Source organism: Muntiacus reevesi, chromosome 10, assembly GCF_963930625.1.
Source record: "Muntiacus reevesi chromosome 10, mMunRee1.1, whole genome shotgun sequence".
In the NCBI taxonomy this organism is placed as follows: domain Eukaryota; kingdom Metazoa; phylum Chordata; class Mammalia; order Artiodactyla; family Cervidae; genus Muntiacus; species Muntiacus reevesi.
In genome coordinates this window covers 3,801,061-3,816,720 of record NC_089258.1, presented here as the reverse complement: position 1 = coordinate 3,816,720, position 15,660 = coordinate 3,801,061, and the positions used below count along the sequence as shown (strand labels likewise).

The 15,660-nt window shown below is 45.4% G+C and overlaps 1 protein-coding gene across 1 annotated transcript; it reads left to right on the top strand.

Annotated features, from left to right (window-relative positions):
• The first annotated feature begins 286 nt into the window (after window positions 1-286).
• On the top strand, window positions 287-15,188 carry STC1 (stanniocalcin 1). The gene is made up of 4 exons (XM_065946951.1): window positions 287-627; window positions 2,935-3,077; window positions 4,187-4,398; window positions 12,038-15,188. Exons 1-4 carry the CDS (start codon window positions 510-512, stop codon window positions 12,306-12,308), a joined length of 744 nt encoding a protein of 247 aa, XP_065803023.1. The 5' UTR covers window positions 287-509; the 3' UTR covers window positions 12,309-15,188.
• The last annotated feature ends 472 nt before the right edge of the window (window positions 15,189-15,660 follow it).

The window sequence follows — 15,660 nt, the reverse complement described above, 5'->3', positions numbered from 1 at the left end:
TTCCCTTTAATTCGACCAACACAAAATCATCCCTGAATCCTGTGAAAATAGCTTTTTCACACATCTCTGCACACACAGTCACACACACGTATAAAACATTGGCAGCAGGTACTTTTAATTTGCTGGAAAATATTTCTAAGAAGTCAAACAGCTCTAGCCCAATGAGCACGCCCTCCGATTGGCTGGCCAGACCAGCTGAGGGACCTGATTGGTCCCTGATCCTGAGGACCGATAAGAACGGCTATAAAATCCCTGGGTGCAGCTCTTGGGCCCCCAGTTTGCAAAAGCCAGAGGTGCAAGAAGCAGCGACTGCAGCAGCAGCAGCAGCAGCAAAAAGCGCCAGCGGAAGCAACAGCAGCAGCAGCAACAGAAAAATCCTCAGCAAATCCTCACCTAGGTTCTCAGTGTATCCAGATCCACATCTTCACTCAAACCGGGAGAGGGAAAGAGGAAAGGGGGGGAGGAAAAAAAAAAAAAAACCCAACAACTTAGCGGAAACTTCTCAGAGAATGCTCCAAAACTCAGCAGTGCTTCTGGTGCTGGTGATCACTGCTTCTGCAACCCATGAGGCGGAGCAGAATGATTCTGTGAGCCCCAGGAAATCCCGGGTGGCAGCTCAGAACTCAGGTAAGCGGCAAACCCAGGACCGGTTTCTCCCGCAAGGAGCTGTCCTCATTTGCCTCTAGCTTTTGCAACTGTGTCTGTGACGGCTGATCTTGATAATAAATGTGCTGCATGCCTGAAGGCAATAAACTGCCAGTGTAATCCAATAGCCTTAGGAAGTGGAGCTCCTTTGTTTAATAAATTGCATGCAACTAACGAAGAAGCTGGGCGCTCTGCTGAGGGTATTTCATTGCATAAGCCTAGCCTGATTGCCTGAAATCTGGCACGTACCCTCTTGGTTGGGGGGGGGGGGGGGGGGACGGGGGGAGGGGGCGGGGGAGAGGCTTGAATGTTGGCATGCTTCAAAGCGCTCTCTATACTTTCCAGAAGCCGAAGCTGATCTTGAGGTGAGACGTGACTTGTCTGATGCTGCCCCTCTTCCTTCACCCTAAAGACCCCATAACTTGACTTCCTTGGCCCTTCAGGGAACACACAGGAAGCTCCCTCTGCAGAGCGATTTACCGAGCCATAGCCCTCCAGTCTGACAAATCCAGGGCAGATTTATAGAAAACCCTACACATCCCACCCCCACCCACCCCCCGACACTGCTCCTTCTGTCCGTCCCTGCTCTCTTAGGGCTCCATTCAATCCCCACGCAGCCCCGTGGCCAGGGAGCCCCCTCGTAAAAAAGTATCTGTGAAAGGTAGCAGCTATTTCTCCAACGGGGTGGAGGTCTCGCTCTAGTCCTGACTCCCGGAGCAGTCGATTGTGTATTATCTTAGCCTCTAAAGGAAAAGAGTCCTCAGGAAGCCGGCATTGACACCTCTGCCTTTGGACTTGGCTTGTCCATCTTGCTTGCCTTCCATGCCGGCTCGCTCTCTCTCTCTCTGCACCCCCCCACCCGCCCCGCCCCGACTGTCAGCAAAGATGGGCTCGCAGGTGTTGGACGCCGCTCCCCTCGAAAGAGCACAGGTCCCTGCCGAGAGGAGGGCTTTGGTTCACTTCCTTTTGTACTTAGTTGCTATAGAGATGCCGTGATTCACAATTCCAGCTTGCCTAAAACAATGGCAATCCTAATGCATATTAAAACTGCTTTAAGCAAAGTTATAATTTGAACCCGTGGAAATATATAATTAGGGAAATGACTTGTAACATCCCAGAGGCTGCGGGGGGCGGGAGGGGGGGGGGGAGGAGGGGCCGCTTAACCGAATCGTGCTTTTGATCTCAGAGGAGACTCCTATGGTATGAAGGCTGCAGATCATTTCTCGCTGAGCTGCCTGCCAGAACACCCCCCCCCCCTTCTGTAGGAGAGAAATTACTTTTATGGGAGATCTTATCCACAATGTAGAAAGCCTCATGCAAGTTCTTTGCGGTTTTCTTTCTGTCTTGCACAAGGGGGTGCCTTGGCCTTGTTATTCTACACCTGTGTTTCTCTCTTTAAAAAAAAAAAATGGCTTTTAATATGAGAGAGATTATACATACCTCTAAGCACTGTCCTGTGGTGGGGGGTTGGGATGAAACATGAAAGGATCAGATTTCTTTCTGCCAATAGGAAGGTAAGTTAAAAGCCCTAAATCAAAGGTCTCCAAGTGGACTCCTAGCAAGTTCTTCTCTGCCATTGAGACCAAATGCCCATGCTTATTGGGGTTTCCCTGGTGGCACAGATGGTAAAGAATCTGCCTGCCAATGCAGGAAATACAGGTTCAATCCCTGGTTTGGGAAGATCCCCTGGAGGAGGAGATGACAACCCACTCCAGTATTCTTGCCTGGAAGATCCCATGGACAGAGCAGCCTGACAGGCTACAATCAGAGAGTCACAAAGAGCCAGACCCGATTGAGCACGCACAAGCACACACACGAATGTCCATCCTTATTACCCTGGAGTGTATTTTTTGGAAGCCAGATGGATTCCCTGGCCCTTCCCCCTCCTCAACTTGCCCACCCACCACTGCCTTCCCAGGCTTTCAGCCTTTAGGACATGACCTTGGATTCTGCAGAGTTCCTTCAAGAACTGTGCATGTCTCATCTTCCATCCTTACTTCTCCAACCACCAAAATGGTATGGGATGGTGAGACCAATAGTATGCCTCCAAGGGAAAACTCATTCCCAATCCTCCATGTACTCTGGTTTTTATTAGCAAAAGGAGTCTGCTTGTTCCCTTGCTTCTTCACCCTTCACCACTCTGAATGGGTCTTTCTGCTGGCCCCATCATAGACTCCCAGGAGAAGTTCTCCTCACCCCTTTGTCTTTGAATCTTGCCACCACATCACCGTGATCCATCCAGAGCATCCTCACCGTTTGACCCAGATTGGATGGATTTGTCTCTTTCAGCTGAAGTGATTCGCTGCCTCAACAGCGCGCTGCAGGTTGGCTGTGGAGCTTTTGCATGCCTGGAAAACTCCACCTGTGACACAGATGGGATGTACGACATCTGTAAATCCTTCTTGTACAGCGCTGCTAAATTTGACACTCAGGTAATAAGACCTTGACCCCTGCTCCCACTGGCTACGTGTCGTTAACAGTGTATGAGACTATTGTTCTTCCGACCCAGTCTTGTAGGGAACCAGCTCTGCTTCTCAGCCTCCCTACTTAGAGAAGGAAATGGCAACCCACTCCAGTACTCTTGCCTGGAAAATCCCATGGACGGAGGAGCCTGGTAGGCTGCAGTCCATGGGGTCTCGGAGAGTCGGACACGACTGAGCAACTTCACTTTCACTTTCACTTTCAACGTGTCTACACACACACACACACACACACACACACACACACAGTGGGCCAAGAAATAGGTTCTATATAAGCCACTCTCCACCCACTCTAATGCACAATTGTAACATGCTGACAGAGGCTGTCTTATAAGGGAGGGGTGATAAGCGAAAAATCTTTGCTTCTTCAAGAGGAAATTAAAATGTTCTGCTAACAAAGAAGTTCTTCTCACTGTATAAGCCAGCATACTAGCTTGTTTGTTTGTTTGTTTACTAGCTTGTGATTTGAGTTATCAAATGTCAATCCAGAGAACACAAAGCCATACTCTGGCTATTTTTAGGCTGCAGAGTGGTTGGTTATGGTTCATCTCTTTTTGTCATCTCATTTCATTTCTATGGAGCTCAATTCTCAAGGTAGTCTAAGGGAATAGGGATTTTTTTTTTTTTAATCTTGACTGCAGCCTACAATTCTCTTATTACAAGGACATTTAGAGGGCTGGCTTCCCTGGTGGCTCAGTGGTAACAAATCTGCCTGCGATGCAGAAGATGCAGGAGATGTGGGTTCAATCCCTGGATCAGGAAGATCCCCTGGAGGAGGGCATGGCAACCCACTCCAGTATTTTTGCCTGGAGAATCTCATGGACAGAGGAGCCTGGCAGATTACAGTCCATGGGGTCATAAGAGTTGGACACGACTGAAGTAACTGAGCATGCATGCATGCAGAGGGCCATCTCCCATCCAGTCTGGGGTTAGAGTTAGGGGTTAAGGCTTAGGGTCAGTGCCAAGGCATGCCCCCTTAAGTTCCACATACTGTAGGCACTCTCCTCTCTGTTCAGCTCAAGCTAAAGTTTGTTCCTCTTGCCCCCCTCCTTCCTCGGCAGGGAAAAGCATTTGTCAAAGAGAGCTTAAAGTGCATCGCCAATGGGGTCACCTCCAAGGTCTTCCTGGCCATTCGGAGGTGCTCCACTTTCCAGAGGATGATTGCTGAGGTCCAGGAGGAGTGCTACAGCAAGCTGAACGTGTGCAGTGTCGCCAAGCGGAACCCGGAAGCCATCACGGAAGTCGTCCAGCTCCCTAATCATTACTCCAACAGGTACAGATGAATCTGCTTTTTGGCAATTGTGGGGGAGGAGGGAGTGGTTGACTGGCAGAGCCAGATACAGAAGGGGTTAAATTGCCAGAGTCATGCTCTTATTTTAGCTTGCAGTCTTCCCAGCTTTTGCAGGAAAAAATATGTTTGTGATTGTCTATGACAGCTTAGGCAGCCTGAATTTTTTTCACTGTTGTAGGAAAATCTTTCCATGCATCTAATAGAAAACTTCATCCACAGCATCCCTGGGTGCATTGTCCCTTTCCTTCCACAAGTCTGAAGGGAATTATGAAGTTTATGGAAACAAGCTTTTGAGACATCCAGTTGGGCTGAAATCATGACTAGGCAAAGTACAATGGGTCATCATGAAAACCTTGGTCAAATGTCATCAACAGACTTCTAAAACTGCATGTATTCTGAGTCAGTCCGAAGCCCACTCAGATATTTCACTGGGTATCCCAAAGCAAGCCATCTCACTTCGGTGGGACTCAGATTTCCTTTGGGAAAAGTGAAATGGCTGGACTAGATGATTCCCATGTTCCCTTCCAGGTCTGTCATCCCATTCCTCTAGTCCAGGGTTTCCTGGAATGGTTTTCTGCTGATTCCCTGGATCCCACATTCATCTTAGTATTTGAGAGTGAGCCCAAGCCACTGAGCTAGTAATATCTGAGCATCATGCCCTTCTGCATCCTTGACTCACTGTCTTTACCAGCCAGGAGTGAACACCTAAGACATGAGATGGCAGACATGCTCATTCCATGGTCTAGAAAGCTTTCTGGCAAGACCTGGGCTTCATCATCTATGATCAAGTTCAGAGAGGAGCTAATGGGGCCAGCATGGAAGTATGGCAGGGACCATGCAGACCAGTCAAGTTCAGCCTCCAGTGATGCCACACAACCTAAAACTTAACTCCTAGTCCTAAAGGGCTATTATTCTCTGATTCTCCAGTCAAATCTGCACATATTCACAAAGATCTGGCCTTATGGGTTACTCTGACCACAAGACAGCTAACACAGCCTTACCAGATTGATTTCCTAGCCAGAGGCTCCCTCCCTTCTTCAGAGAGTCCTTAATAACCTAGTCCTTCTGTGGCTTACCATTAAGTTAGTCATTTATACATGGTAGCCCTAGTGGTAAAGAATCTGCCTGCCAGTGCAGGAGATATAAGAGACACAGTTTTGATCCCTGGGTCAGGAAGATCCCCTGGAGGAGGGCACGACAATCTACTGCAGTATTCTTGCCCAGAGAATCCCACGGACAGAGGAGCCTGGTGGGCTACTGTCCATAGGGTCGCACAGAGTCAGACATGACTGAAGTGATTTAGCATGCATACATGCTGGAAAATGGAAAAGTAGCTCCTCCTCAGGGAAAGGCTGAGGCCTCTGACATTAAACTTTGTAAATTTCTGATTCACCCTGACTACAGATCACTGTACTTCAGAACCTCATGTCAATTTATAAAAGTCATGTGTTCAGTCTTTGGAAGTGACCCTGTCATGGTCCTAACCAATGTCCTGAGAACAGGAAAGTCAAATTCATCATTTGTCTTAAGTGGCCTGTCTCTTTATATTGACCTTAGTCATAATATTCTCCTAGGAAGATTCTTATTACATCTGGAGAGGAGGGGAAAAAAAAAAAAACCAGTCTGATACTTGGAGATTCTTCACCCTAAGGAAAAGAAGTAAAGATTGCTAGGTTTGACAGGGGCTAGGGACCAAGGGGCTAATGGACATGAACTTGAGCAAACTCCGGGAGATAGAGGAGGACACAGAAGTCTGGCATGCTGCAGTCCATGGGGTCATAAAGAGTCGGGCACAGCTTAGTGACGCAATAACATCATCAAAGACCAAGTATGTGTTTTTGTGGTAATTGTGGGGCAGGAATATGCTAGTACAGCCATTATCAGTTTTAATCTTTAAGGGTCCAATGACAGTTCATAATCTATAATATGGCATGTGGCCAATTTTGAGACACTACTCATGTCTCTGATTCAACTGAGGTAGCATTTTCCATTATGAAGGCAGAGCTCTTAGAGAAAGGAGAATACAGATTGTGGACTGGTGATACTAAGAATCTAAGAAGATACTGGAAATAGGAGTTTTTAAATTTAGTTTCTTTTCTTTCTTTCTTTTTTTTTTTGGCCGCACTGTGCAGTGTGTGGGATTTTAGTTCCCTGACCAGGGATGGAACCCATGACCCCTGCAGTGGAAGCTGAGTCTTAACCACAGGACTGCCAGGGAAGCCCAGTAATAGGAATGTTTAAGCAGGCCACTATTCTTTTCAACAGATGTCTTGTTTTCACCTTTAGAAAGTGGTCACACAGAATCTGGTTATCAGCCTCTCTCATCTTAGAAGAATCACCTTTATTAGGGAAAACAGTCAGTCTCTTGAAGACTAGAATCTTCCATGCAACTGTACCTTTCCCCAATTATTTGACTTCAACTGGCTAGTATTATTCCTGCTCAGAACTAGAGATTTCCGGTTCCATGCTGGGCTTTGGTTTGCTCTATTTAAGCTTCTCACTCTCCTGACACATCCTGCTTTCCCAGCCTCTGTCCCACCATAGATACATAGTAAGTTGTGCCAACTGGCACAGAATTGTGAAAGGAAGTAGTTACAGGTTCATTCCACCTTCCTGTGACTTATCTAGCATGAGATTTGGGCCTGGGAGAATCCAAAAGCCTGTGACTGGACCAGAAGCCAGAACAGGGAACTTTTCCATGAGAGAAATGTGCTTAGAAGAGGAAGAAATAGCTGGAGTGGCCCCCTGCCTGGATTTACAAACTATATTTTCAACAAGAAGGGAAGCGAGCAAAATTGATCAGGCAGGTTGGGCAACTGTGAGGCTGAGAAGAAATTGGACCATTCCAGATCCAGAGTGGGAAAACTGACAAAGCTTCCAACTCTCTAGGGCATGGATAGGGAACAGGAAACAGAAGAATAATATTGATCAAGGGAAACAAAGGACTATTTATAAACCTTCACACAGAATGTTCCTAGGCAGTATGTGTGTATTTGGGTAAGCATGGCTGAAACAGTAGCTATGGAGAATATCTGATCTTATTCTTTACCGAGAAAATTTAAGTCACTGATGGAATTTTCAAAGGGGAAGCAAGAAACATGGTTTAAAGGGTACTTCCAGGTTGGGGGGAGAGGGGGAGGTCTTCCCAGGTAGCTTAGTGGTAAAGAATCCCCCAGACAATGCAGGAGCCACAGGAGACGCAGGTTCAATCCCTGAATGAGAGAGATCCCCTGGAGGTGGAAATGGAAGCTCACTCCAGTATTCTTGCCTGGAGAATCCCATGGACAGAGAAGCCTGGCAGGCTACAGTCCATGGCATCGCAAAACATTGGATATAACTAAACTACTGAGCACACACCCATCAGGCTGGATGATCAGAATTTAACCCACCAAATCTTGGGAGTACCTCCCACTGCCTCACCCCATAAAGATGACGAAAGGAATCTTCTTAAATTGTTTTAACTCTTCGTGCAAAGGGTGGTCCTTAAGCAGATATACACTACTTTTTTGTTGCTATTGTTAAATTGAGAAGGAACATATATATCAAACCCCAGAAACATAAAGTGTCATAGCTAGAAATGACCATAAAGGTTATCTAGGCTAACTGTCTCGTTTTACTAATTAAAGAACAGAGAGCGAGAGAGGGGGTGACTTGCTGAAGGTCACACAGCTAGTGAATGACAGTGTTGAGCCTAAAATTCACATGGCCCTGAGCCAAGCTCTTTGATTTCCATTTCAAAAATGGCAGCAGGTAAAACCTGTAGGAGATAGCCACAATCTGAAAATGGAATACCAAACAGAATACAATAAATGTAGCCCCTGGTGACCAACAATTAAAGTTGTGTACATTCTCTCCTCAAAGAGAAGGCACATCTCATCAATAGCTATAGTAACATCAAGATTCGATACAAGATGGTGATCCAGAAATACATGACAATTGCTAAATCAACTTTTTCTGGAGACATGATTTCTTCAGTAACCGCACTGAGGTGGCTTAGAGACAGGAAGGATCTGTCTCAATCACCCCCACAACCCCAGAGGTCAATGCCTTATTCCAGCCCTTAATGAAGAGGTATAGGGTTAACCTTTTACTTGCTCAGGCAAATGGTGTCGACATCAAGGCAGCCTCATAGGTTTTCCACACTTGCAGGAGCTGCTGCTGGAGCCATGGACATTTTTTATTCCAAGGAGCTCTCTTAGCCTACCCTTGTTTACTTAACAAGCTCCATGGGAGAGGCTAAGGGTAGACTTGGGGGGAGTTGCTAAGAGTAGTCAGGCTGGCCAGGGTCATCCTCAAGAAGCACCAAGAAGAGGTGGCCTATTGGGGTTAGCAGAGAAAGCAACAGTAACAGTAGGTGTTTTCAGAGTCGGAGAGCAGGTGTTTGGACAAAACGGGGCCAGAGGAACACATATGGCTTTAAAGAGGTGAGGCTAATTGTAGAAGCTTAGTTCCTTTACTGGTGGTAGACTTTTCATCCAGACTAGAGTCTTCAGTGTTGACCTAAGGGAAGATCATCTTTTCCAGCCCATTTGGAAGACCATTAAGTGTGAACAGTTCTTTCTAGAAATGGAAAGACTAACTTCTAAGTTATAAAGTCCATGTTGCAGGGAGTGGGGGTGAGGGAGGGAAGGGTGGGCAGGAAGGTGAGGGATCAAAAACCTTCTTCTCTAGGATCTAAAACACCCTGTGAAATAGACAAAGAGATCCGGGGAACCACATCCCATCAGAGCCCAAGAGATGCCTGGGGATCTATGTGGGTGTGTAGATGTCTACTTTGTTCATACAAAGTGGTCTATTCTCACTTTTTCCAAAACCACTTCTCTCCCCATTTCCCCATCCAAGCGAGATCTGCTTTGACTCATGTGCTTTATAATTCCGAAGGGCTGGAAAATGTGTCTCTGTGCCAGGGAGTCCCAATTTTAACAACAGCTGGATATAATCCTCCTTCATGGGAGAGGTGGAGCCAGGACTGTATCCAAGACCCAGACACTACTCCCTGTGTCCCCAGCTTCATTCTGCTCCCTCACAGAAGGGTGATGGCTTTGCTTTAGTGCCCACATTCCACTCTATTTACTGTACATCCTTGAAAGGACCTCTGGAGGTGGGGGGAGGGTTAAGTTATTCTGGAAAGATGTTTGATCCCGTGTTCTGTGAGGCGAGTTAAAAATGAACAGGTTTCTTTCCATGGAAGATCCTGTGGCCCAGCAGTCTTCGGGCTCCTCTGAGGAAAGGGTCTTTCTACGTAGACACTGCAGACCACCATCATCAGGGGGCTTCCCAGGTGGTGCTAGTGGGAGAGAACCCGCATGCAAATGCAGGAGATGCAAGAGATATGGGTTCGATATCTGGGTTGGGAAGATGCCCTGAAGAAAGAAACAGCAACCCGCTCCAGTATTCTTGGGAAATCCCATGGACAGAGGAGCCTGGTGGACTACAGTCCATGGGGTGGCAAAGAGTTGGACACGACTGAAGCACCATCATCAGGAGAGTCCTTAATTAGTGAGCACAGAACTGATGGGTTTGACAACTGCCTCCTCAGGTTGGAGCAGATGCAACCCAATTCAAATTGGAAAATACCAAAACTGTCTTCCCAAAGAATAGGACCAGTAATTTGTATGCAGTAAATATTAGACAGTTTACTGACAAAAGGTCAATGACAAGGTTCAAGTGTGTTCTTGATGTCATAAAAGACTCCTTTTTTGGTAGTTTCCATGCTGTCTAACTCACAGATACTGATTTTTCAAAAACCTGCATCAAAGGGAATATTACCTAAGAATATTTGCTGTGTAACATTTACACAATTGTTTTCATATCTTCTGCACTGCCATCTTATTCACGGAAAAATGTCCTATGACTGAAGTGATCAAACCATATTCTTCATGAAAAAAAAATACATATATATATGTCAGTTTAATCCTTTCTGAGCCACAATAATTAGCCACAGTATTTCAGATGCTTCAAGAATTCACATCAAAGATGAAGGAAATTTATAACAAACACCAATTTTTTTATGAAACTTCCCAGAAGACATACAGATAATTTTTTCTTTAGGGAACCATGACTTTAGAAAGAACTCTATTTTGAAAGCTTCATGTCCTCAATGGCCACAAAATAAATCAACAAATAGACAGTGAGCAGGCAATATAGCCCTAGGACTTAGGCACATGAGGAACACAGAGAATAAGGACACATATCTTGCCTTCAGTAAAGCTTACAGTCTAGTCAGGAAAACAAAACCATCAGTAAACAAGTGATCGTCACCAAATATCTGTAAAAACATCCCCCCAAAAAAGAAGAGACCATCAAAAGCTTGAGTGGTGTGAGAAACTTCTTGAAATGATAGAAGCAAGAACCATTAAGGACCTCCAGCCTTTCTACGTAAATATCCTCATGGCCTGGCATTTGGTCCTCTCACTGAACTATCCCTTTGCAGGAAGACTGAAAATGATTGATACAATAACCTTCAGAGAGGCTAGCCAAGGGGTAGGGAACTCAGATTGAGTAGAAAAATGCATGAGATAACTGCAGACAGGGATCTCCTTTAAACATTGAAATTTAGGGATTTCCTTGGCAATCCAGTGGTTAGGGACCCATGTTTCCACTGAGGAACATGGGTTCCATTCCTGATTGGGGAACTGAAAATCCCACATGCCACTCAATGTGACCAGAAAAAAAAAAAATAGAAATTTACAGAATATGCACACATACCATCAAGAAAAAGAAAAATTGCAGAGTCACCAAAATAACCGTAAATGATTTCATATGTGTTCAGTAGCTATTAAAATGTAAGTGTGAGTGCTGGGTTACATCATCCATTTTATCAAGTCTTTGCTTCTACGTCTAGTCCACTGGCGGGCTTCTCTGGTAGTTCAGTGGTAATGAATCCGCCTGCCAATGCAGGAGACGCAGGTTTGATCCCAGGGTCAGGAAGATCCTCTGGAGGAGGAAATGGCAACCCACTCCAGTATTCTTGCCTAGAAAATTCCGTGGACAGAGAAGCCTGGCAGTCTACAGTCTGTGGGGTCACAAAGAGTCAGACATGACTGAGCAACTAATCACACACTGCATGCCTTGGAGAAGGAAATGGCAACCCACTCCAGTATTCTTGCCTGGAGAATCCTGTGGACAGAGGAGCCTGCTGGGCTGCTGTCCATGGGGTCCCTCAGAGTTGGACACGACTGATGCAACTTAGCAACAGCAGCAATAGCAGCCCATTGGATGACCTCGGACAGTCACTTCAGCTCTCCTACCTTAATTTCTTCTCCATAAAAAAGAATATGATGAAATAATCGTTAAATTACCTTCACAATCCCCATCTAGCTCCATGATTCTGTTTCTAAAGATTTCAGACCTTGCCATGAGCCCACTATTCAAAATACAATCTCAATCTCCTAAGCACTAAACATGAACACAGAACCATCTTTACTCTGGGTGGTAACTCAAGGCAGCGCATAGACTCACACTAAGAAGATGCTGCATGAAGGTTAAAGCCACCTTCAGCTGAGGCACTACTACCCATGGGTGTTTGGTCTGGCCATTTGGACTGGGTGTTGGCTGCAGCCCAGGTGAGAGCCACGGTCTTGCCTCGCTCTCACCGAATGACCCCTCTTTCCCAACGCAGATACTATAACAGACTTGTCCGAAGCCTACTGGAGTGTGACGAAGACACAGTCAGCACCATCAGAGACAGCCTGATGGAGAAAATCGGCCCCAACATGGCCAGCCTCTTTCACATCCTGCAGACGGATCACTGTGCCCATACACACCAGCGAGCTGACTTCAACAGGAGGCGTGCCAATGAGCCACAGAAGCTGAAAGTCCTCCTCAGGAACCTCCGAGGTGAGGTGGCCTCTCCCTCCCACATCAAACGCACCTCCCAGGAGAGTGCATAGCTGGGGAGAGGCAATCACAGCCTCAGCAAACTACCATCCTTTTAAGGGTGTTCATGCACCAACTTTGAGTGTACTGTGCCTGGTTTGATTTTTTTTTTTAAGTAGTTCCTATTTTCTATCCCCCCCCCCTTAAAGAAAAATTGCATGAAACTAGGCTTCTGTAATCAATTTCTCAACATTTTGCAATGGCGGCATTCCCACCAATAGAACATATGTGATCTCTATGCCTCTCCTCAGGAGAAAGTGGCCTCTTTTATCACTTCCCTCCACTCGGTCTTTTCCCAGCTCCCCTCCAACAACTCTCAAACACAAAACATTCACATAACTCCCCAGACATTGTCGTTTGAAGATGCGGAGCCCTTTAGAATGGTTGCCCCAGTAGAGTTAGCTGATAAGAAGCAACTTAATTTAAATGCGTGTCTTAAACAAACGCTCGTAAAGATGCTCAGTGGAATTCGTGTTATGAATCTGTGCTGGCCATAGACGAATATGAATGTCATATTTGAGTTCTTGATCTCTCATGAGCTAGTGTCTTATGGTCTTGATCCTCAGTGTCTAATTTCCTTCCCAACACATTTACCAAATTGCTCGAGCCTGGCTCTCCAACCAGACTTGGAGCCTGCATCTTCTTGCATCGAATGAAAAACAAAAAGCTAACATCTCTAAGTACTGTAACTGCTCAGAGCTTTAAAAGTATCTTTAACAATTGTCTTAAAACCAGAGAATCTTAAGGTCTAACTGTGGAATATAAATAGGTGAAAACTAATGTACTGTACATATATTCCAGAGGACTCTGCTTAAACAAAGCAGTATATAATAACTTTATTGCATATAGATTTAGTTTTGTAACTTAGCTTTATTTTTCTTTTCCTGGGAATGGAATAACTATCTCACTTCCAGATATCCACATAAATGCTCCTTGTGGCCTTTTTTATAACTAAGGGGGTAGAAATAGTTTTACTCAACATCAAAACTTAAGATGGGCCTGTATGAGATAGAAAAAAACAACAACAACAGGTTTATCTGAAGGACCCCAGGCAAGATGTTAATCTCCCAGCCCACCTCAACCCAGAGGCTACTCTTGACTTAGACCCATCCTGAAACAGCTCTGTCACATCCAGCTGAGAATTACAGGAGCCAGAAAGAGCAACCCTTTGAGCTTGGGCCACTTAAGAGTGTGATAAGGCCTGCTACACCTTGGGAAGTGGCAGTTCTTGACTTGTCACCCTTCGCCAGGGCCTGGTTCTCTGGCAACATGATGATGGGGTAGGAGGCTTTCCATGAACTCAATCAGGAATGAGTCAATCAGCCTTTGGGTCTTTAGTTTCGGGGGACTTGGGGCTGAGGGGGTATAAGTAACCCTGGGTTGTCCAGCCTTAATAAACTCCTCTTATTACATTTTTGTCCTGTAGCACGCTGCCTTGCCGAAGTAGTCCTGGCAGCCGGGCCATCTCTGTATAGGATTGCAAAAAAAAAAAAAGAAAAAAACCAAAAAAAGAAAAAAAAAAAAAGAGGGAAAAACAGAGCTGGCGGTCTGATCCTTTCTGCCAGGATGTTTACAAGATGGCGACCACCAAAGCCAAATGATTAGCCTAGCTATGAACAACAGTAGTTTCTCAGGGTCACTGTCCTTGAACCCAACAGTCCCTTAGGAGCGTCACTGCCCACCACAGGTCGATGTCGAGAGAGGAAGAGGGAGGAGGGGTAGGGCTGTAAGGGCCACTCCAAACTCGCTTAGGTAGAAACCACTGGTGCTTGACTCTCACCAGATGAACTTCCTATCTGTCCGAACCAGAATGGTAGGGATCCTGGTGGGAGGAGGGAGGGCACATCTCCGGAAAAACGAAAAGCAATACAACTTTACCACAAAGCCTTTAAAACCAGTAACGTGCTGCTCAAGGACCAAGAGTGGATGCAGCAGACCTAGCAGCCGCACCAGCGTGGCTGCTTCCGTCCCCACACAGCCTCTCAGCGTGCTGACATCAGATCGTTAAGAGCATTTTTATACCCAGAACTGCCCCATCCCCAGGTCCCCAAACATATGACACTGCCTTAGCCTCTTGGAAATCAGGTAGATCATATTCTAAGTTGATTCTCCCTCACCCTCCCTCCACCATCCCTCCCCATCCCAAACCCTGCCCCCAGGCAAGGCTGGCTTCTCCAAACCAGAAAAGCTATTCAAGTTTTGTGTGTTATATCCATTTCGCACTAAGCCAGGATCCCAATGCAACAAATAGTTTATGAGTATTCCTAGCGAAATTCTCTCTTACTTCAGTCCAGTGGATTCTCTTTGATTTGCTGTGACCTCTTCAAACCGTGGTACCCCCTCCTTTTCTCCCCACAATAATATTTATATATGTATCTATAATACATATATCTACACATACAGAAAGAAGCAGTTCTCACAATATTGCTAGTTTTTTGCATCTCTTCTCCCTCCATCCTACTCTCTCCAATTCCCCCTTCAACTTCCAAAGCTTTGTCTTGTGTTTGCTGCACAGAGTGATTTGGGGGGCTGACCTAGACCAGTTTGCATGATTCTTCTCTTGTGATTTGGTTGCACTTTAGACATTTTTGTGCCATTATATTTGCATTATGTATTTATAATTTAAATGATATTTAGGTTTTTGGCTGAGTACTGGAATAAACAGTGAGCATATCTGGTATATGTCATTATTTATTGTTAAATTACATTTTTAAGCTCCATGTGCATATAAAGGTTATGAAACATATCATGGTAATGACAGATGCAAGTTATTTTATTTGCTTATTTTTATAATTAAAGATACCATAGCATAATATGAAGCCTTTGGTGAATTCCTTCTAAGATAAAAAAATAATAATAATAAAGTGTTACGTTTTATTGTTTTTTTTCCCCTATGTCTTTCATTGTTATTCTTTAAAAATTTCTTGAATGAGACTTTCTGAAGATGAGGTGAATGGCTGATTAGTTTCTTTACAGTTGCTGATGAAGTGCCAATATGTAAATGAACATAGTTTAAAATCAACATTTTCCAAATCTCCTTAAAACCATTTAGTGGCTCCCATTACCTGCACAGTAAAACTGCAACCCAAACTCCTCACCGCCCCAGAGGAAGCTTTACAGTCTGGTGATTCTTTGCTCTCCAGCCTCCAGATATACCTTCCGTTCAGTGGAACCTACTCTCCCTCCATGACCGAGTTTGGGAACGGGCTCTGCTCTCTCTCCTTTCCATGCCTTTATTTATGCTGTTCTCACTTTCTAGATGGTTCCCTCCATCCTTTGCCTAGACAGGCAGCACCTTTGCTCCTCCAGTGCGTTCCCAGCACTGGAAAAGCATCCAGTTCATAGGATACCCTCAACACTTCCAAT